Source organism: Tympanuchus pallidicinctus, unplaced genomic scaffold (assembly GCF_026119805.1).
Source record: "Tympanuchus pallidicinctus isolate F22 unplaced genomic scaffold, pur_lepc_1.0 scaffold1, whole genome shotgun sequence".
Lineage (NCBI taxonomy): Eukaryota > Metazoa > Chordata > Aves > Galliformes > Phasianidae > Tympanuchus > Tympanuchus pallidicinctus.
The window spans coordinates 104,466,164-104,489,529 of NW_026294618.1; the positions used below are offsets into that span (position 1 = coordinate 104,466,164).

A 23,366-nucleotide genomic window follows, 5' to 3' on the forward strand; every position below is an offset into this window, starting at 1 on the left:
CTGGCAGAGACTTGCGACCAGAGAGCCCAGGGGTAACAGTTTGGAGTACAGTCTGGATTAGACTAAATCTCACACACGAGAGCATGGAGTAATTTCAATTTCTCTGCACTCACACTCCTGCTGGGGCAATATTGGTTTATGAGTCTCTCTTACAGATGGCACAGAGAAACTTTGTACTTCTCCTGCCTTTTGTTCACTAGGATTGATGCACGTTCTGTCCTTCAGCACACCATTCCTTCCAAGTGGTTTGTTACACTCACCTGCTGTGATTTGTTCTTAAAATATTTTAAAACCTCATAGGTGGGGACAACAGCTCCTCTTGTCTGATGCCCAGAACAATGTGATTCATAGCTCAATATCTAATCCGTCAAGACAGTTCTTGCTCAACTCCCTCAGTGTTCCTGTGTAGAAGGAAGCTGAATTATACCCATTGTCTTCAGCAAGATTAGGACCAACTTGTTTGGATACTGCTATTAAAGAAAGATTTCTTCTTTGCTAAGCTGCTGGTTTGCTGTTATTGTTGCTTTTTGAATCAACGTCTGCCTTGGTAAAACAAATCATACTGAGGGCTACATTTTGACAGATTTAAAGTTGTAGATGCTTCTGCATACGGTAGCTTAAATTTTAATCAAATGCCAATTTGTTTAACATTAGGAAATGTTCTGAGGGCACTGATTTCAAATGACCTCTAATAAACTCATGCTGCATTGCTATGTTTGCACTATGCATCTATTTTTTACTCCACACTCTTGCATTCTGTGGGCTTTTCCAGAGAGGTGTTGAGCCCATTTCCTCATGATTTCACGTGCAAGATTTGGATCTCAATGAACAGTTTTCACTTAAAAATTTCTCAGTCCAATCAGATGAGGAGCAGATGCACAGAGAGGCAGCAGTCCTCTGCTCCTGCCCTGCGTAGAACTGAGGATGTGCAGAGACACATCAGCCATTTACCAGAGATGACATGAGGTGCCTTGCAGCAGGTTGGTTTGCACTGGGTGCAATGTGGTGAACTCAAAACTGTGTGTCTGCTATTTCTGCTTTGAGATGGGTTGTTTTATCCCACGCAGCAACAGAGAACAACAGTTCAGGTAACTGTCATTAGAGCATAAAGCATCTAAACTAGCATTCCTATACCTTGTCCAATTACTGATATTGGAAAGAACAAAAAGGAAGACTCTAACTTTCCCAGTTGACCAAAAGCAAGCTAAGCATTGCATCAGCTACTGCCTGTAAATGAGAAAATAGACTTCTTTCTGAACAACTCCTGTCTGTTAGAGGCAAGAACAGAAGGTGGAAGGTTTTAACAGCAGGTCAGGCTGGTCAGCTGTGAAAGTCCCTGAGGACCTTGCAGTCTGTGAAAGGGCATTCCTGAAGTCAGCTAGAGGTTTCAAATTCATTTACCAGGGAGAAAGATTAGAACATAAATGAATAATCTGAGCATAGCCACACGATGTAAGTCTATTGGTCATGAGAATGTTTTATTCTGCTTTAAACCAACTCACTGAAAATTGTAATTCACTGTGTATGTAAGATCCAGAGGGTTCCAAAGCTCAAAAATCCCAGATTTCAGCTGTTTCCACCTGTGATCATGGGTAGAAAGGCTTTGAAAGAGCTCTAATGTGGATTCCCACACAGACCTTCTCTTAATAGTCAGGTTAAAAATACAAATATACAGTGTGTTTAACTAAAATTTTATGCAACTTGCGTGAGACAGACTTGTCAGTTGAGGAAAACTGTATTCATAGTATATACATAAAGAATAACAGAATGACTTGAGTTGAAAAAGACATTCAAGATCATTCACTTCCAATCCTGCTACGCGTGTGTTGTGTTCCATAATATTCCAGGCACCAAGTTGGCATTAGCTGTGTGCCAATCTCAGTGAAGTAAACAGGTGTTTAAAATAAACAACCCTGAATGTGAAGTATGCTCAGCTGCTCTGAAGAGACTTTTCTTGATATTATATTATAGACTAGGCTAATGTGAAAGTAGAATTAACCATCAAGAAAGTCCCTATCTTATCAACCACCTCTTATCATGCTGGTTTGTGCCATTACAGAATATCAGCGACCCATTAACAATGCCAAGCTGCCACAGATTCATAAAGTAGTGAGCTTTCCCACTAGCTATGCTATCACATTCTTTCCAGCAAATTGACTGGAGCATGCCGTTAGGACTCAGGTGGATGGAGTCGTACCCTAGCTTGCTACCTGCTGTCTCTGCAGCATCCTCCATGGACTTCCCCCCACCTCTCTCATTACATAATCCCTGTTGCCACATACTGGATAGCCAAATAAGTCCAGTTCTTCCTCTTGGACTTGCACTTGCTGGAGGTGTAACTCGAGCCTCTTTGGTAGCACAACAATGAAGGAAACAGGAAATAAATGCCAAAATAAATGGGGGCTGAGGGAGGAGCACAACCCGGGAAGCCTCTCCTCTCTCTGATCAGCTGGAACCTCCTTCCTTGCTAGCACTGTGGTCCCACATGCAAACAGGGAAGGATGCTGAGACAGCCTCAATGTGTGGAAGGAGCTGGTGCTGCTGGTAGCCTCACTGGTCCCTGCTGTTTCCCTAACCAAGGGCCGCCAAGGTCAGATTGTGATACAGCCCCGTATACCTGCACAAGGCCAGCTCCAATGCAGAGTTTTGCGAACAGAGAGCTGTGGTTTCATAACAAGTGCTGAAAATCACAAGTGGAGATGTCATTCACAGCAAGTTCCCTAAACTTCAGGGCACAAAAAGAGATAGAGGACAGCATATACTGGTTGGTTTCTGCTGTCAGCCTTCAGGGCTGATACTGCTCTCCCACCCATTCTGCGCCTCACCATACACAGAACCACAGAGTCATTAGTGCTGGAAGACTGCTAAGATCACCATGCCCAACCCCAGCCCATTCCCTCCATGCCCACTGACCACATCCCCCAGTGCCACATCCATAGGACTCTCACATAACCCTCTTGGCACAGTTAAGTCTTTTCTGCTTTACTGATTAGTAAATTAGTTCCATATGTTAATCTGCTCCAGGAGGATGGCCTTCTCTACAACCCATCTGTAATACTCGAGCAACCTCAATGCTGAAGTACTCACTATGTCTGTATATAGGAATTTCATATATGCCACCAGTGACATGCTGGTTTTGAATCGAAGAAGGGCTGGCATGAGAACAATTCTCTTCCATTAGGTTGTACCAGAAAAAGAATACAAGACATCATATTTTGCTTGTATTGGTTCTGCACTGCCACGTCTGTGGCAATTCCCTACAGCGAGACTGAAAAAATCTCCCCATTCACCCTCTGAAAATTTGGGTTCATGGAGATCACTGAAGCCTTCACAGAAAGAGAACAAGACAAATTAATGGTACGACACCCATACCCCTGTCACTGCAGAAAATTCATCAGATGAATGCTGCACCACCACTTCATGAGCCAGTTACCAAACTCAATTGGCTACTCATGATTAATGCAAAGTTTTGAGTTTCTGCATCCCTACAGAAGCAGCTAGCAGCTGATAAGTCAGGTAACACTGACACATGAGCCATGCTGAACTGTGCAATCAAAGCTTCAGGAATTGTCCCCTTCTTTGAAGTAGAAGTCAACCCTGGTTCTGAACATCAGTGTTGCACTCAAGACCCCTCCAATGAAATTATAATCCATACTACGTACATTTCATTCTTCAGCTAATAGTTGGATACTTGGAGAACCTCAAACACTGAACGCTGAATGCCTTGGAAAGCTCTATTTCCAACTTATCCTGGGACCCAAATTCATAACTAATACACCCTAATTGTAGCAACAATCTTAGCCACGTTTACACATGACTAAATTAGCAGGAAAGTTCAACAAAAGCAAAATTGATAGGAATCCTGTGCTGGTCTGCAGGGCAGCAGGTAGAGTTTTAGAGCCAAATAAGAACAGCACGTTACCCTCTGAAGAAATGAAAGCTAATTCAGAGAGGTGCCCTGGGAGAAACTGCCCAAAGGTTCCCGGAGGACAGCCACCTCCTGTGGGCACCAGAGCTCCTTTGGTAATCATCAGGAGGTGATGCGGGTGACTTTCAGTGCATCCAAAAGAGCGTCAGTCAATGGGGTTAAGATTGTGAAGGGTTTGCCAGCTTCTTAAATGGGAATGGAATGAGTATTTTACTTGCATCTCTTTTAGAAAACAGATGTCAAAACTACTTATTGAGCATAGGAATTATATGAATGCTCCTAACTGAATTACTTTTTCCAGATCTGTTGTAGTTACTGAAAGTATTTCCAGTAGAAGTGTCTGTACTAAAGCCACTGCACCTTTTGTTTAAAGGTAATTGCCAACAAATTTCAAATATAAAATGAAGGTCATAGAGAGGTACTGCTCTCCAAAAGTTTCACAAACTAAGGTCAAACAGGGGAGAAAAGCCACTCAGCAAAGCAATAAATAGTCCTCACAACTTAATATCTAAAAGCAACCGAAGCATTTGTGCTGGTCTTAGAAAACTTCAGAGGTGGAAAAGCCAACTAGAAAAAGAAAGTAATCAGGCACAGCCCAGGAGCAAGCCAAGCAGAAAGCTGGAATCTTCCTTACCTTTTTACCATTCACAAAGAAAACAAGCTTATCCCCTGTCTCAGCTGGAGCCATACCGCACACCTTCCAAAATTCACCCCAATGAGACCACAGGTCACCCTCCAAGAGCAGCCCTAACTTGGTAGGAAAGTGAGCACCAGCAACAGGACAAGCAGTGTGAGCCTGTCTCAAGAACGCCTTGAGTTCTACATCAGCACCCTGCAAAACCCCATATTATATAAGGGCCAATGAGGAGGCGTGCCAGCTGCTTTTGGTTGGTGCTTCTGCAGCAGCAGTGACAGAGAAGGAAAGAGCAACGTGGCCCGCCCCTTAATATAGCAATAGATCAGCTCAAATCACAATTCAGCTGCATTGCCTTCACACCACACTGCCAAGCTTGCAGGAAGAGGAGCTTGCCTCTGCATCAGCGCCAGGAACTCACAGCCTGTGGGAATGCAGTGCAACCTGCAGGGAGAAGGCAGGGGCTGAGGGAGGATAAGAGTGCTCTCCCAACCTTTTCTTACTGGATATTGACAAAAAAAAAACCACCATTTCCCTTTCTGTGTGCATAGCCATTCACCTGGCATTCACTGCGCAGCCTCTCCTGAGGGCACATGCCTGTAGAAAAGCTCCTCAGACAGCACGTTTCATTTTCACAAATAAGATGTGCAGTCTCTTAGTCCCAGCTTAAAACTACACCACAAAATTGCACAGTTCCAAAATCTTACAGAGATTTCCTAGCACAGTATTTAATCCTACCTGCTCCATTCTGATTTCAGCACCCTCCATTCCCACCTTCAGCATAGCAGCCTTACTAGTAGAAATTGCTTCCTAGCTTAAAATTCCTGGGAGACAACTACATCTTCCTAGCAGCAACACCTGGCCAATTCACAAGACAACAAAAGCTAATTAAATCACTATTTTTTTAAAGCACTTTCCTTCAGTGCTTTGGGAGCGCGTCAGAGCAAAGACAATATACAAATTATCTTTATCTCATGTGTTCTATCCGTCTGTCCCCTGGGGAAAGCTATTTTACAGCAAGTGCCAGTCGTTTTCTAAGCACTTAAGACACTCACTTTGCCAAAAGCACAGCTCACAGCAAACCCGTGTTTGACGCCGGTTACCTTGACCCAAGCTTGCAGTGAACCTGTGCATAGCTGAAACAGTGCTGACACCTACTGCCTGGCACCTCCCAGAGCGTAGTGAGGACATTGAAAATGTGGCACTTTCCTTCAGAATTCTTCTGTTGCTTTATAGCAGGGGGCAGATTTATAGGAGTACTACCCTCACACAGCAAGCATCTATCTCAAAATTAGTCTACACAAGCTTAACATATTTAAATAGTTCAGTAATGTTTTAACTAACAATTATTACTCACAACCACAATCTTAAGGCAACTAGCCATTATGGCATTAACATCAAAATCTAACTTAATTTCCTCGCCTGTATTTTTCCATAATGCAAGATGTTGCTCTTAGATTTAAAGAACGCCTGTAGCCGTGTCATCTGTTGTCTCAGGAATCCCATCTACAGTGTTTCTGTCCAGCTATAGTGAATACCTTATAGCTAAACTGTCCCCCACTCCTACACCACTACACAGCATCTTATGATGTTCCACCATAAGGTTTGCTTCTGGCCCCATCAATCTGCTGTATACATAATGGAGAGGTGTATTCCTCTTGATGCACAGATTACCAAGTATGTACACCTTCAGACATCATCTCACACGCCACTAATTGCAGAATACCATTCTCTCAAGCTCGTTTTACAGACAAAGAACCAAAACACCTAGAACTGGTACTTTCCAGGTCCTCTAAATTTAACACTGAAACACATGAACTGACGTTACCCAAATCTCTTCACCCTTTTTGAAAAACCCATTACAAATAACACAGAATTGGTTGGCAGAAATGGCAGTGCAGAAAGTGAAAACAACCCTCAAACTTCTGTAGTGTAAGAACATTGCCATTAGCATAGCAATCCCTTAGAGCCAGCTGAATACATAAAGCTTTCATCAGCCAACCCGGTTGCAAAGCAGTACTTCGTTTTAGAGGCCAGGGAAAGCATAGCAAGTTTCCCATTGCAGCAATCACCCATTTGTCCATTCACAACTCAAAGTCAGGTGTGCTTTGGAAGCCCAGAATTCCCCCATCTCACTCACTTCTCAGAGAAGAGGCTCAGAGAGTAGTGGATGCATTATGGCGTTATCAGAAATAAAGGAGCTAGCTTTTCTCATTCTGACTGCTTAATCCTGCAGATCTGCTGTTGCGAATGCAGTAATCTGTTCTGTGAGTGATCTAATGCACAGCTCAACGAATATGATGAAACTTATGGAAACTCCATCCCTGCCTAAGGAGTTCACCACCAGAATTAAGTCAACACGTGAAAATACAGCAAACAGACATCAGAGATAATGAAGAAAAAGGATTAAAACAGAAGCGAGGAGGTCAGCTATTTTGTTTGCACGTTACTCTTGCGAGAAATGGGAGAAAAGTCAATAGAGGCATTCGTCAGGAGGTTTGGTAATGAAAAGAAGAAATTCCCAGGCCAGTGCTTTAGTGCAATACCCTATATATCACTCACACACACGTATATGAGCTAACACTTTGCAACTTCTGGGCCACCATCTGGTAAAATAACTAACAAGTAGAAACAGTGGGTCAGCTCCACTGGTGTGGATTTTTACAAGCACAGCTTGCTTGTTCATCTCTAGTGAAAACGCACAACTTATGACAGTGACTAGGTTGAAAAATGGTGTTCTGTAGCTGAGAGTTTTCTCTATCAGATAGTGTTATTGTGCTCTCTGTATCTGCTATAGTTTCCACAGAAATAAATAGGAGGCATTACTTTTGGAGCAACCTACATACTGCATTATGTGAACTTACATCTAATATACCACCCTAAACTACCTGGCCGTTCTCCACAAGTCCTCTGGCTGCCCTGTGTATCTCACTGCCATTCACTTTCAGCTTGTATCCCTGAGACAGCCTGTGCTTCTCTTGATTGAAAACAAACCCATTTTAATTTGCCACTATGTAATAGTAATGAACAGCGTACAAAGGGCAGAAAGGAAGAAGTTCCACCCCAAAATCACGGACAGTGTTGACACAAAAGCAAATGCTATGAGCTGAACACAAGTCATTGAAGGTGAAAATTAGATTTGTCATAAACGTGGCAGTAAAGCTGAAGAAGTAGCCTTGGAAAGAACTAGTGCATTAAAGAAACATTATCTGCTTTCGAGATGAGCCTTCAACAGCCTACAAACTTGATAATAGGATGTTACACACGTATTACAAGAGCTGAAATTTCAGTTATTATTATATAAAGCCTGTGATCCCTCTCCAAAAAAAAACTTGACATTCTTGAGTCGTGTTCCCAGTATTCCACAGCCTCAACCACAACTAAGAAAAACCTTTTGTATTCCCAACACTATTTCATTAAGACAGGACAGGAAAGAGAGCTGACTGTACTTAGAGCCTGGAGTTATGTGCATCTTAAACATGCCTATGGATCACGGCGTACTCAGTAAAGAAACTCTTAATTACATTAATTACTTGATATATTTGATAAAAAGCACCTCATTTATCAATGACAGCAGCGTCTTACACTTTGTGTCCAGCTATCTGGAAGGCACTGAACAGAAGTCTTACATTAATCTAACTGGCTTCCAAACAAATTCTTGAGAACTAAAGGTAATTGACTCTTCATTCATTAGTTTCAGGAGTATGAAGATGTATTCCTTCCACTGCATTTCTTCCTATTCTGCACACTGTACTTAGAGATCCCACATCACTTACTATGACAGCCACTTGTATCACCTAACAACAAGCCTGAAGCAACTCTTATCCCCCTTTTGACCTGGCATAGTTACCTATTTCAAAAATCACATGGTTTCCCACTCTTGTTTTTCTTTTTTTAATATCTTGCTTTGTTTTCTATCTCAACTCAACAATTCCGAACATTTTCACGAGCTGGCAGGAGGCTATTTCACAAAATTCAGGCAGGGGAAATAAGGTTAGAGAGATTTGCCAACAGCAAATGAATGACAGGCCTGCTGCAGTAAAACACCCAGCATGACTAATGCTTTTCCCCAATGCAGATATGCCTGTGCTTCTAGCAGAATGCTGATGATGCATCTTGGATGTAAACGTGATTGACAGCCTCACTAATTGAGACAGTAAATTGGGCTTTAACCACGCACAGCTTGGAAAAATACCTGAGTAAAACAATAATAAAAGATAGGGAACAAAGAGGTATATAAGAATATAAGAATTTTCCCCAGGACAAAGGAAACGTGCCCTAATTGTTAACAACACTGGGATTACACTAATTGATATCAGCAGTGAGCAGAAAACATCGAGCAGCCTATCTCTTCTGTCTCTGCCATTTGCAAGACAGGAGTGTTCCAACACACCTCTGTCTGGTTTCTGCTGATTCAGTCATTCTTCAAAAATCCATCCAGGAGATAAACCAAATCTGGTCAAAGCATCAAAAGTTTAAGTGACCAAAGTAAATTAGAGTGAATCAATCTGTCTAAGGACACTAAAAGATTTATATATTATTATATACAATGTGTAAGACATACATACATAAATATATACATAAATATCCGCACAGAAGAGTTGGATGCAGAATTTCAAATCCACCTCTCTTTACTTTTATGGTGGTGCCAATCCTAAACTGGGTTCCATACATAAAAGCTCCAACATTTCTAACCCATGAGAGTCATGGCATTGTCTTTGGTTTATTGCCATAATAAAATACATGCGAAGAGAGAGATTTCTGCTTCTATACCACAAAGTTTGCAATATTAAAAAAAAAAAAAGACAATAGGATGAAATCACAGAGGAAAGATTTTTAATCATCAAGTTTGTTCATTTTGCAACATCACATCCCATTTCACAGTTGTGAGTGACAAAAAGTTTTAATGAGATCTCTTTCAGTGAATTTATTTATTGCACTTGCCAACTAATACTAACATGCACTCACGTACTCCACGTGTTCCTGAAGTTGTTCTGCACTCACAGCCCTTTTACCATGACTGTGATTTACAAGGATGGGCCAAGAACAAGGCTCTGGTCTGGTGGTCTCTTTGCTGGTTCAGAACACAGTGCGAGTCCCTGGCTGGCATTCCTTCACCCTACAGGTGTTCTGCTAGCACGTGGTTGTTCCTCTGGTCTGTACCTGCTTTGTCTAGAGGGGACGTGGAGGAGCAGTGGGATATATGATAATTATCATTTTATAAACAGCCAGATGCAATGGTAGACAGATTTCAATAAATCACAGAATAGAATGGTTTGGGTTGGAAGGGACCTTTAAGATCATCTAGTTCCAACCTCCCCATAGGCAGAGACACCTCCCAGTAGAGCAGGTTGCTCTCAGCCCCATCCAGTCTGGCCTTAATACCTCTGGGGAACCTGTTCCAGAGTCTCACCAACCTCACAGTAAAGAATTTCTTCCCAATATCTAGTCTAAATTTATCCCCTTACAGTTTAAAACCATTTTCCCTTTCACAGCACTCTCTTCTGAAAGCTACGTTTTTCTTCAAAAAGAGAATTCATTTGCCATATTTGTCTTTCCTCTGAGATAGGGACCTTAACCAACTGTCCTTCAAGCTCCCATTTAGATCCATCTATTGGAGTCATACGTTGAGTAATCCCTCCTATTCTGTGGGAAGATTCAATATTTGGACTAAAAGGGCGTCCAACTTTATCTAAGGTTTACCTACCTTTTAGAATACTTTGATTGTATAAATCTCTATATGACTCTTAAAAGGCAAGTTCTGAGGAAAAAAATGGCCTTTTCACACATCACGCTTACATGGATAACAGAATACGAGGTTTCGAGTTTTTCCTTATCTTACAGAAGAAATAACTGCAGTACAGCCAAATTAGACAACCTGGCAGGACAAACGGTGACGACACCAAGGGTTGAATTTGCAACAGAAAAACACTGAGCCCCTTTCTCACCAGACTCAGTGGAAGATAAGTTAAACAAACACCACGTGCTCTCTTGGAAAACTCTGCCTGGTGGGAAACCACTCCCTGGTTCCACTGAGAACCTGTTGGCTGAAACACAACGTGGACATAATTTCTTTGCAGTACATAGGATGGATGCCCAAGCAAAAGGAGGCAGTGTCAGAGAAAGACCAGCAAAGGAGCAAAGACACCAGGCTGTTTTCTCCACACGGACCTGAAAGGCATGAAAAACAACACGATGCTACCAATTTTCATAGAAAGGCTTCGTTTCATTTTCCAGAACAAGAATGAACTATTGAGCATCTTCTTCCACAATGGAACTCAAGGAGCAGGAAAGTTGAAAGCATTACCTGCTATCAAAATTGGCAGATGTTCCAGTTATCACATCTTGTTTAGGTAAAGATCTATAGTGAATACAACCACTCAGCTCAAATAGCACTGCTACATCCTAAGACAGAAACTGAGAGGTTTAATTCATCATTACTTACACCTCTTCTTCGTATTTCAGAGAGGAGCTTTTTAAATTAAAACCACTAATGAAAAATCTGCATAAATATAGGAATAAGAAGGAATCCCCTCACTTCTGGGGGCAAGGACTCTGCCACTATTGATGTCGTCTTTGAATTTATGAGAGTGTTTTCTCTCAATTCAGATTTCTCAGGTTCCTCATCCCGAACGCATTCAGGTCAACATTTCTTATAAGAAAACCCTAGTTGTCCCTGACCTCCTATCCACACTGACGTCACTGAACCTTGGATGCAGAGAGATGACACAATGTTCAGGATAAATGAAAGGAAAAAGAGGAAAAAAAACCCCACGAGATTCCACGTTCAGGGTCTGCTGATCAATGGAAGCCTGACTCAGCAGCGCAAAAAGCACATCCCCATTGGGCGAGGAGAGGGAGCGGCCAGAGCCGGGCGGCCACAGAGGTCAGCAGCAGGGCTGGGAGCTCCTGGGCCACGTGCCTGGTGAGGGCATGGCCAGGAGGACCCAGCAGGCTGCTCTCCTCACGCGCCCTCCTCTGCAGCCCCACAGCTGTGAGATAGGGCTGGCTGCCTGCTGATGGCAGCTCCACTGCACCAAAGCTTTGTGGAGATGAGTTTAAGTGCAGTCCATCTGCAGTATCACGTCCAGCCCTGAGAGCTGTGGGTGCCCCATCCCTGGAGATGCTCAAGGCCACGTTGGATGGGCCCTGGGCAGCCTGAGCTGGTGGGGAGAAGCCAGCCCATGGCAGGGGTTGGGCACAGGGGGCTTTGAGGTCCCTTCCAACTCAACCATTCTGCAATTTATGAAGTTTTCTCTCATACATACAGGAACAAGAAAATAAGTCACTTGTGCTTGTTTGAACAGTGTAGCTGAGCTATAATATATGCTATGCATAAACTACGTACAATATACACTACCCTGAGCACAGCGTGATCTCCCTGCGCTTATCTCTGTTTCAGGCATGTCACCTAGCAGCTCTGCATTACAGCCTGAGACTGTGAGGGATGTGGTTAGTGGGCAGAATGGTGATGGGCTGATGATTGGACTAGATGATCTTCAAGGTCCTCTCCAGCCTCAATGACTATACAGTCTCCTCACTGGGTACTCTTAGAACACCTTGCGGAAGGTCCATGAGATGTGTGTAGGTCATGTAACCACCAGAAGATTGGGGGGAAAAAAAAAACTAGAGAGATGATCATAAGAAAAGTTGCTCAAGGGAACAAATGGCAATACGACGTTTGTTTTTCCAGGAGGAAAATACACCTCTAAATTGTGGCACCTCTCTCTCAGTTACACTCTTCTGGCCCTACCCTGACTGAGGAGTTGCAGTAGGATGGCTTCCTGTCAGGTTCCACTCCTCCTGCACTGCATGGGGCGCTTCAACAGCTACTCCAGTAAGCTATAAATAATTAACTTAATCCACACTGTGCAAGCAACAGGGCAAAGGATTACAAAATCCATTTATGCAACTGGGACGTATTACACAGATATTCAGAACAATTCAGCAACCTGAATGCCCCTTTTTTTTTTTTTCCTCCAGTTTTTATCCTGAAGATGGAAAGCATTGAGAAACATAGATGTAGCATAAGATCTGAGTTAAAGAATAGAAATCCTAGGCAGGACTGAAAAAATAAAACATCTTAAAAGTCACTCATTCAGATTTCAACAGAAAGCATCACTAATGCTGAACTTCAGCAACAACAACAGAAACACCCACACCATGAAATGGATTATTTGCTCTATTTGTTCCACTGCAGAAGCTGAAAGGGATGTAAAATCTGGCAATAGAGATAAACCAGGAAGAGTGATGCACATAACTTGTTGGGTTTTTCTTTTTTCCTCTCCTTTCAATTTATGATCTAGCAGGATAATTTTCTCGTATGCTTTTCATTCTAAAAAGTCTCTGGAAATCCTTCCTTCCAGCATCTTGTTCTGAATGTATTGACAGTACATGCACAAACCTCCACAAACGTTGTCCACAAAGCAAACAATTGTTTCCATATAATTGGAACTGACTAATCACAGTCATGTTTGATCATTTAAATGTTATTAAGCAACCGACAGCATTCATTTCCTTAACTGCAGAAAAAACTACCACTGTTACTTGGTGAGACTTCATAGCCTTCCGCACTGCCTTCCAGTTGAAAAACATCATCAAATTCAGCATTTGTGCTTTAGTCTTTCCGTATGAAGGACGTCTCACAATTATTAAATTGCTGATCTATTCAACCCACATCTCACATAACATTTTCAATAAGCATCCTTGATTTAGAAGAGCGAGTCATTAGAATGAAGAGCGAGACATTAGAATGAAGAGCTGACACTTGGTTGCTGAGTTACAACAATGCGTTAAAACTCACTTTCATCAAGAGAAAGAAGTTACTCCAGACATCACCATCATTAATCTTTAATAGGCTTAAACGCATACTTGGAAAAACCCAGGCAGGCAACTTTCATTACAGGTCACTGACATTCCCTGAGCAGAGCTATCAAATGAGTTATAATGTAAAACAGGTCCAGAAATTTCTTCCACCAAGAAGCCAAAAGCACATTTAATGGCCTATTTTGTATTTGTAATTTTGGAAGCGCTGATCTGCCAGAGGGATAGAGTGGATCGATGGGCCAAGGTAAACTGTATGAGTTTCAATAGGGCCAAGTGCTGAGTCCTGCATTTTGGTCACAACAACCCCAGGCAGCGCTACAGGCTTGGGGAGGAGTGGCTGGAAAGCTGCCTGATGGAAAGGGACCTTGGTGTACTGATGGGCAGTCAGCTGAACATGAGCCAGCAGTTTGCCCAGGTGGCCAAGAAGGCCAATGGCATCCTGGCTTGTATCAGGAATGGAGAGATGAGAGGACTAGGGAAGTCATCCTGCCTGTACTCGGCACTGGTGAGGCCTCACCTCGAGTACTGCATTCAGTTTTGGGTACCTCAGTACAGAAAGGACATTGAGATGCTGGAGCAGGTCCATGGAAGGGCAAAAAGGTTTGTGAAGTGCTTGGAGAATATGTCCTATAAGGAGAGACTGAAGGAACTGGGGCTGTTTAGTCTGGGGAAAAGGAGGCTGAGGGCAGACCTTATTGCTCTCTTCAAATATCTGAAAACTGATTGCAGCAAGAGCGGGGCTGCTCTCTTCTCACTGGTGACAGGACAAGGAGAAATGGCCTCAAGTTGCGCCAGGGGAGGTTTAGGTTGGATATCAGGAAAAACTTCTTCACAGAAAGGGTTGTTAAGTGCTGGAATGGGCTCCTCAGGGAGGTGGTTGAGTCATCATCCTTGGATGTGGTCAAAATCCATTTGGATGTGGTGCTCAGGGACGTGATTTAGCAGAGGGTTGTTAGAGTTAGGGTAGTATGGTTAGGCTGTGGTTGGACTTGATGATCTTTAAGGTCTTCTCAACCTGAGCAATTCTATGATTCTATGATTTCAAGAGTCTTCTGCAGCCTCTTGTGCAGCGCAGCCTTCAGTCTGGGCAGAACAATTCCACAAGAACCTGAGACCACAGGGCTCTTGGAGCCAGGCAGTCCCACGCACTGCTGAGTGTACCCAGTCCAAACAGGGCACTGACCGGCTGTGCAAGTATGTCCACAGACTGAGGCCAACAGAGGTCACAGCATTCACACAGACACCTCATCTACAGCTATGGCCAGGTCTCTGGAGCTTCCCACCCTGCTCCATGGAATTTGTGTACAAAAAGAGAAAGACAGAGGGTACAGATCCTACTGCTTCCTCCAGGTCCCTCATTGCCTTCAGCTTCCTTACTGTTCTGGCACGTTTGTCCTAAGACCATGACTTTTAACCTTCCCAGCAGTTTATACCATGAGAATTCGTTTTCTTCATCTTTGAAGAATCAACAACAGTGACTTTAGAAGTTCCACCCAACTTCCAAACAGAAAAGCCATTAAAATGTACCAACACAGATTTCCTTGGATAAAATTCTTGAATAGATCCCACTGCAATATTTGTTTTTAGTTCTTTCATGGCTAGCCACTGTTCATCACGAATTCCTGAAAATCCAGATTGATACAGGATACACCACTCAGTTCTACACAGAGTCATAGAATGGCCTGGGTTGCAAAGGACCACAGTGCTCATCCAGTTCCAACCCCCTGCTCTGTGCAGGTCACCAACCAGCAGCCCAGGCTGCCCAGAGCCACATCCAGCCTGGCCTTGAATGCCTGCAGGGATGGGGCATCACAGCCTCCTTGGGCAACCTGTTCCAGTGCCTCACCACCCTCTGAATGGCAGCCAGTGCTAGAACCAAGCCATCCCTGCTACTAGCCTGCAGAATCACTCCTCAGTAGATTAAGGCTGCCTGAAGCTCTGAGCATGCTGCAGGAAGGAGGCTGATCACCTTTCTCATCCAAATTATTTCTCTGGAAAAGTGACGACCTCTCTTTCCTTTACACTCATCTCAAGTTCAGCTACTTCTGTTCTGCAGCTTTCTGTAAAACCTGCCCAGACAGGCTAAGAACACATTGCAAGTACATACACCTCTGCTGTGTTCAAAGTACACACTGTTTTAAAAAATAAGAAAACAAGATCAGCTACAGGAGTACGGATCAGAGCATTTGAAGTACTGACAAATGTATCTATTTGTGAGCAATCATATATACATTTAATATCGTATCTATTGATCCTCTTGTTTTCACTCTCTCCTGTCTGTACAACACTGAGCTCTGTTTTACTAAATGTTTCATAATTCCATTCACTGAAATTCTGTTCTGTTCTTTCACTGTCATTTGGTTCCTCCCCCATGGAGGAAATCAAGTCTAAATTTCACAATCCATAACAGTTCCACCCCCTTTTTGAAGCAATGTGCATCAAACACACCCAGGGTTTTGAGATTCTGTGCTTTTTTTCCACCCAGCTGTAACTTTCAGACCCAGTAACTTGATTTTCTTAGTTCCAATAAAGCAGAACCAGTCTCTTCTGTTTGGTATGAAGGGTGCTGCCTCTTATCCATCATCCTTCAATAAACACATCAGATCAACACTCCCAGCAAGTTGGGTACAGGATGAGAACTGATGTAACTCCAGAGAGTAAGACAGAAGTAGAAATAACACAGATGGCAGAGTGCTTTCCTCCCCTGCTTGACAGGTTAAAAAAAAAAAAAAAAAAAGCCATCTGCCTCAATACATCACTCCATTTAAAATAGTGCAGTGAGAGCACAAAGAGCCTAACAATCTCTTGCTTGATCTCCCGGACATCTCTTAGTGCTCTACTTTTGAGACTTTCAGTCTGTCATACCTACTGGAGCTCCTTCAAACAAAGCTCCTGTGCTGTTGGGCAGTAAGGCAGCAGCTACAGAAAAGGCACTGATCCTGTTTGAGACATTGAAGTAGTTCCAGAACAACAGGATAGCAGGTGGGGGCATAATCTGCCACACTGCTCGGTTAGAAGTACTCCCATAGAGACTGGTCATTACTGTTACAAAATATTTAGGTACAGCCTAAAGAACAACCAGCTAACTAGTCATTAGCCTACCAAATATTAGCATTGGCTGAATTCTGAATTACAAGCTGTGCCCAGCTCACAGCAAGCCCTTCACAGCTACCTACACTCAGCTGTAACGAGTGTGTGATGCGTGTGGATTGCCAGCATGGCCCAAGTCCAATATTAATGGAAAAATAGAAGCTCAGTGAACCAAGCTAGCTACCTTGCTGCTGGAAAGCAGGGTATGGAAGCATCGCATGCACTGAAATAGGGTGAGAAACACTCCATATCTTAAATAAGGTGCCAGGAATATTTGAGGATACCACAACTCTCTTCTGAATATGTCGTGCAGTCTCACAGAGACAAAAGTTGGTAAAGAGACATGGCAGGAGAGCTGTGAAGTCACACACAGCATTCAACACATGCTACAGACTTCAAAGAGTACACCAGAAACACAGCAAACATACCTGCTCTGACTTGTTCACGTTACAGGAAGCCTCAGTGACATACTGTCATTCTGGAAAGCTTACAGAGGTGTTTATAATTACTGTGTTACTGTTCATAAATTGGCAAAGATGCTCCACTTATAACATAATCCTGCTGCAGCCACTTAATGACACTCTGCAATTAATAGGACATGACGAGTCGACTTCTAAAACCCTCTGACTGGAACCTGATCTACATTCTGAAGGAGAGTACATCCCATTTTTCCTTAGGCAAAAGTGCCAATATTTCCATAAGAAAAAAAAAATTATGCTTGTAAGGCTGATTTGATTGGCCCTATGCTTTAACAACTTTAACAGGTACATTCTTTCCTTCCTGCAGCTTGCTAGCACTGGCCCAAGTACTATTATTATTTTTCTTCATGCTGCAACGCCACCAAGAACTAAAAATCACCTAATAAACATTAATTAACAATGACACTACAGAGTGCTGTGCCAATATCTGTCATGTTAAGATGTGAAAAGATGAGACACTAACAGGGACTCTTTGATCACACAGCGAATCAGCAGTAGGAAGAGACAATAAATGCTCATTCCTGTTTTTACGTTGCCTGGGCACCTGTTTATTTTGTTTTTTGATTTGGTCATGTGTTTTGTTTTGGTTTTAAGTGGCTAAACCTTCTACTACTTTAAAACAGGGCTTCAAATTAATTAGTTGAAGTGCATGTTTATATATGCAAAGACATTGCAATAGTCTGGTGGCCTTCACAAAAGGCCACGGAACCAAAAGTTACGCAGATTGCTCCAGAGATACCAGTTGTGCAAGCTTTGCAGCCCCTCATTGGTAGCTTCAGTCTGCCAGTTTGTTTGCGTAACAGCTGGAAGGTGGTGCTGATTAAATTTCTCTTGCAGTTTGATAGGCCAGTGCTAACTTGCCTCTGGTTCAAAGCCAAAATACAGAATAAGATGGAAAGTAAAGCTTTGTAGAATCAGTATCTTGTGCTCAATTAAGCTTTGCTGTTTCTCTTTAACTGAGGTAACTATTTCACATTCCACAAATCCCTTTAAGTTAAGCCCTTACCAAAGGTTACACTGACTCTACCACAGTTATATTGCATCTTTTTTCTCCAGTCTTCAGCAACTCTATCTCAATGTTTATTCCTTTACATAGAGCATATACCCAGCACAAATTGATCTCTCTGGACCATGAGGTGCTGCTTGCACTAATGTTTTAAGTCAGTTAACAATCTGGGAACATCTGCAGATGACTGAGATACGAGTACTGGTTCTTCCTACCCCGTCTGGACTAATACCCATGGTTACCAGTGGAGGAATTTTCATGCATGTCTACTTCAGCACTGATAAGATCTCCAAGATCACAATACAAGACAAGATCTGGTTGTTAAAGTTTAAGCACCGTATCTTAGATGTTTCACATAAAGCTTTAAGCTGCTCGGTTGGACAACAAACTTCAGCCACGGCAATTAGACTCAAGATTTACTCCTGTATGGCAGTAACAAGTTATTCACCCAGGAGGTCTTCAGTGCCAGTGAATAAGGCACTGGCAACCATTCTGGAACAGCACTGTGAAAATTTAAGCCTAAAAGTGCAGCCTACAGATGATGCTTGATTCTGTAGTAAAAATGAAGGCAATTACAAATACAATCAAGACAGTAATAATGATTTTACAGGTAGAGCATCTGGTCTTTATCTCCATGACAGATACTGAAAAAAAACTATAAAAAGTAGCTTATAAACACTTGGTGAGATTGCAGTAAACTGAAGCCTTTCAAACTGCATCTGCTTTTTCCCCCACTTAATTAATGAAAAATAATGAGATGCTTCTTTACTGTATATCACAAGATCTTTTAGGATTACAAATCCATCAATTGCGACAAATAACTGTTGATGCTAATGCTTTAATAAGTCACCTGAGAGCACTCATTACTACCTGATCAATTTCCACTTGTGTTTAACCAGAGCAAAAACAAGGTACTCCCACAACCTCCAGTCGACTGGCACGCACCTCAGACAGCCTAACGTCATCACTACAAGGCCATCTTTACAGCTGAGTGCACGCCTTCCCACTGCAATCACAGTCAAGCAAACATAGACTAAAGTAACCTCTTGTTTTGAGCTGAGTATTTGAAGAACGATCGTGACCTTGATCCGTTCTCGTGTAGCAGATGTCTAGATGACCTATCAGCTGCAGCTTGCAACACCTTTTTCGGCCTCTTCTCTACATAGGGTGAATGGTGCAATCCTGCCCTGAGCCAATAGACTTCCAAACATTCACCAATGTATTTTACGGCTCCCAGTTCCCTCAGCAGATGACTGGTTTAAGAGATATTCTGTAAATCACGCCGTTAATCCTCTTGGCAAACAGCAGAGAGAAAATGACAAAACTGAAGGGTTTTTTTTTTTCCAGAGTGCTCTCAAAAGCCAAGGTCATGTCCAAGCATAATGAGAGCCTACAAAGAGTGCTCTGATCAAACATATTGACCTTACCTACAGTTCAAGCAGCCACAGCTGCCCTTATGCCTTCAGGAAAAGGTTTGTGAGGAACAGTGCTATCATCCAGCCTCTCCCTTGTTTACTACTCCTTACAACGATATTAGTTTAACCACATCTGAGAAAAGCGTGTATGCTTTTCTTTTTTTGCAAAGCATTACATATGTTCTTGTGTCAGTGATGGAGAAGGGAGGCAAGGGAGAAAAAGGCATGGCACCTTCATGAAGAGAGCGAAACTGATACCAAATATCTTCCTCACTCAGGTTGCCTTTGTTTTGTGAAGAGAACACATACAAACATGCAGAGCTTAAGCTTTTCTGGTCACACCTACATTTTCCTGGACTCTTATCTCTATTGCTAACACCTGCCAAATGGTTCTTTGCCATCTTTGCCTTCTAAAGGCAGTATCTGCCACAGCACTGGAGGGCTTGCAAGAGTATGCACTAGCATGCACCCTGGCTGCACGCACATGCACTACTTCCCATTTAATCTCCCATCTCCAGAGCAGGATAGCTTTTGCAACATAGAGTTATCTCATTTTTATCTCAATCTTTGTTTCTGCTTTTATTTTTGCAACGTGAAAATGTGCACTAGTGTACCCATCTCTGGCACATATTTTCCTCTTGGTGCCCTAACACAAAGAAAGAACTTACCTGCAGGCTGTCACTCAGGCAGAAGAGAGGGGTTTTTGTTTGGTCGTTGGTTTTGTTTTTAACTTGGAAGACTCTTTCATGCAATTCCTTGCCTTCAAGGCCATGAGAAGGCAGCATTTTTCATGCCAAAGTTGATGATTCGGTTAGTACTTCAGCTTTAGTTGAAAACAAAGGGTCTTTCTAGACTTAATCACAAGATAACATTCTAAGAAATAATCCGACCTGATTATTTATAATACTCTGTCCTGAAGCATGTTGTTGGTTTCCCATGTTAAGCAAAGTGGAATTTTAACAAAATCCAGCCTGAACAAAGGAAACACGTTAACTATGTTTTACCATTCAAACACAGACAGCAACCGTTGCTCAGTGCACCGAAGTTGATCAGTGGTACCTCTATCAGTGGGAAATTCTATCAGTGAGCCTGGTCCACTTGCTTACTACCCCTTCAGATGCTGAAAGAGACACAAGTCTAGGCCTGTGTTAACATCTCAGAGTCCCCACCCTGAAGTAAGGTTATCCAAAACCTACAGACAATCTGGAAACATAATTTGATTTCGACTATCTTCTCCCACTACAGGAACTTTCCGTGTCAAAACTTTCCTATTCTCCCAAGTCTGGGCAGGAACATAACTACAGGAGCACAGAGGGCTGAAACAAGCAAAGAAAGATGAATCTGAGTACAACGCAGGGCATTGGAGGTGCCCAACATGGAAAAAACAAAGTTATAGATGAGGCATCCTATCCACTCACAGGGTACTCACAAAAGTGAGCAACAGAAAGGACACATGCCTCACAGTTGACCAGGTGAGATGGATGTTCCAAAGTAACCTATGCTTAATTAACATGGTATATATAACACAGGCTCCTGAGAGGAGATGTGATATGAAAATAAGCGACCACCTTCAGTTCGTGAGCTGGCAGCCAGCTTGAGCACATATGTTACTGAGTAAGTCACATAACAAAAAGCAAACAGCAAGTGGTTCCATGCCTGCTTCTTCAACTGCATAAAAGGCCTGGTGCTCAACTCCAGGTGTGCTTGCTTTGCAAATGACTGCCTGGCACCCAGCTCTGCAAACCTCAGCTCAAAGCACCCATTGGCTTGAGAACAGCACACACAAGCCCAACCCTTGTTGTAAAGCAACAACTTGGGTATCATTTTGAAGGAAAAAAACTGGAATAGGCAAGGCAGGAGGAGGTACCGTGAGACAAATCTATCAAGGTTATGACAAATATAATAATAGTTATTGTATATGCAAAAAGCAGACTGCAACAGCACATAAATAAACCCCAACAATAAAATCCAGGAAATGAGTAAGTCAGGAACTTCATTTTAAATCATTTCAAAAGCAGCAGGTTTGTACCTTGATCACTCATAAAGCAACATAGACACAATTAATGCAATTAACAGGAAAAATAAGATTGCAGAAGAAAAAGCAAGAACTCACATACCAAACTGGAGGCAGCAAGCACATGTTCAGCTCTCAGCACAGACAGCCACAGGCCTCAGCTCTGCTGACAGGGTAGAAGGTGCATTGCCTAAAGCGCTGCTGGATGGCCTGCATCCACCCTACAACATATTAGTCCAACCTGACTTTACAGGGTCAGGTTCTATTGAGGTAACTCAATTTCCCCCACTCAGGTGAGGCAGCATCCTACATCTCAACGCTCCCCACTCTGAGAGGCTACAGCTTTTTCCCACCAAAACACTGACAGAATGGAGTGAGCCACTTGCTTATCCCTAGCCTGCCCCTACCAGACTGCTTCACTGCTTCCTTCCTACCACAGCTCCTCCTCCAGCAGCACTGAAATCACCACCAACGTGTCCCCCCCACTCCCTTTAAATCTGTTGTCTGCAGTTCTTATCCAAATACAGGTGAACTCAATTTGTTACTAACACAGCACACCTGCAGCAGGACCCCATGTGCACAGAGTACAGAGAAAAGCCTCACTTAGCCTCTCTGTATCTCATTATACTCCTCTGGAGATCATTGAGTCCAACCCCCTGCTGACGTAATTCCCTACGGCAGGTTGCACAGGTGGGCATCCAGGGGTCTTGAATATCTCCAGAGAAGGAGACTACGACCTCTCTAGGCAGCCTGTGTCTAAGCCAGTTAGCAGGAGAATCTCTGATCCTGCCCTAGCTTCTCTTCAGATTGAAAGGAACAAACATTTCTACTGAGATGGGTTAAAATATCCATTGTGAATGCTGGATTGCAAGGCAGAAGGATGGCTGTGTCTGAAAGAATCTGAATGGTGTGTAAAGGACTTTCCAGAAATGAAGGATGGAAGAAGGAAGACAGGAAGATACAGAGAAGAAAGGGAATGAATGAAAGGTTTCCTTGCTCTAATTTTTTGCTCCTCACATTGCACAGCCTACAATATACAGAAAGGAGCGTGATTCACACAGAGGCAAGTGTGCTGTAGAGAAAGTACAGACATTGAACGCAGATTATAACACAAACTTCTGAGACACACTGAGTTCTGATGTACACCTTAGTGGAAGAATAAACTTCTACCACAGAAATGTATCAGTCCACTATTTCTCCCTATGACAAATCACATTGCTATGCCTTGCATTTGAGCACACAGGCTTCCAGTAAGTTATTTACTCCTCTCCATGTGACATCTTCGTTAATTTGCCCTGGAACCACTCGCCTGACCCTAGATTTATACCACACTCCCCTCATAAACTGGGTGAGCAGCTCCTATGTGAAGGGCAGCAAATGAGAAGAGCCACCACCACAGCCACAGAGTTCATTAACACGCATTACAGAAGGAAGGCAATGTATTTCAACTGTTACTTGTATGTTGCATCATTGCAATGCATGATTCACATCACAGTAGTAGCATTAATTTCCAGTAAGTCATAAGCTGCTCTGTTCCATAAAATACCATAGTCCCACTCGTAGATGCCTGAAATTCAAGCAGAGACTGGAAAGAGGTGCAGAAATTAAACTAGTATCTGTTAATTTATTAGATAATTTTCCCAAGGTTGCTCAAGGCAAACCGAAGCAGGAAACCCAGCTCTTCTGGCTCTTCCTCTAGCTGTTAACCACAGCATCCTCTCTCCCTTGTCTCCCAGGCAGTGTATCTGACACGCTTGTTGCTTCCTGCCTTCCTCCTCCTTCATGTTTATGGCTTACCTCATTTCTAAGTGCAGGTTATTTCCAAGTCCGTGCCACGTTTGGCACACACTGCCTGCACCTATCCATTTTAGCTATCTATCTTAATCACCTGCAGCTCTGTCTTCTGTACTCCTCCTTGCCACGCTCTCCCCCTGGTGCTCCTGCCTTGCTCCTGCAGGCTGCAATCCTGTTCAC

The 23,366-nt window shown here is 42.9% G+C and overlaps 1 protein-coding gene across 1 annotated transcript in view; it reads right to left on the bottom strand.

Annotated features, from left to right (window-relative positions):
• XDH (xanthine dehydrogenase) overlaps positions 1 to 4,767 on the bottom strand; it is a 40,319-nt gene extending 35,552 nt beyond the window's left edge. Inside the window, exon 1 of the mRNA XM_052676851.1 lies at positions 4,563 to 4,767. Within this exon, the coding sequence (XP_052532811.1) occupies positions 4,563 to 4,616 (54 nt within the window). The 5' untranslated portion in view covers positions 4,617 to 4,767. The remainder of the gene's footprint in view (positions 1 to 4,562) is intronic.
• Between the last annotated feature and the right edge of the window lie 18,599 nt (positions 4,768 to 23,366).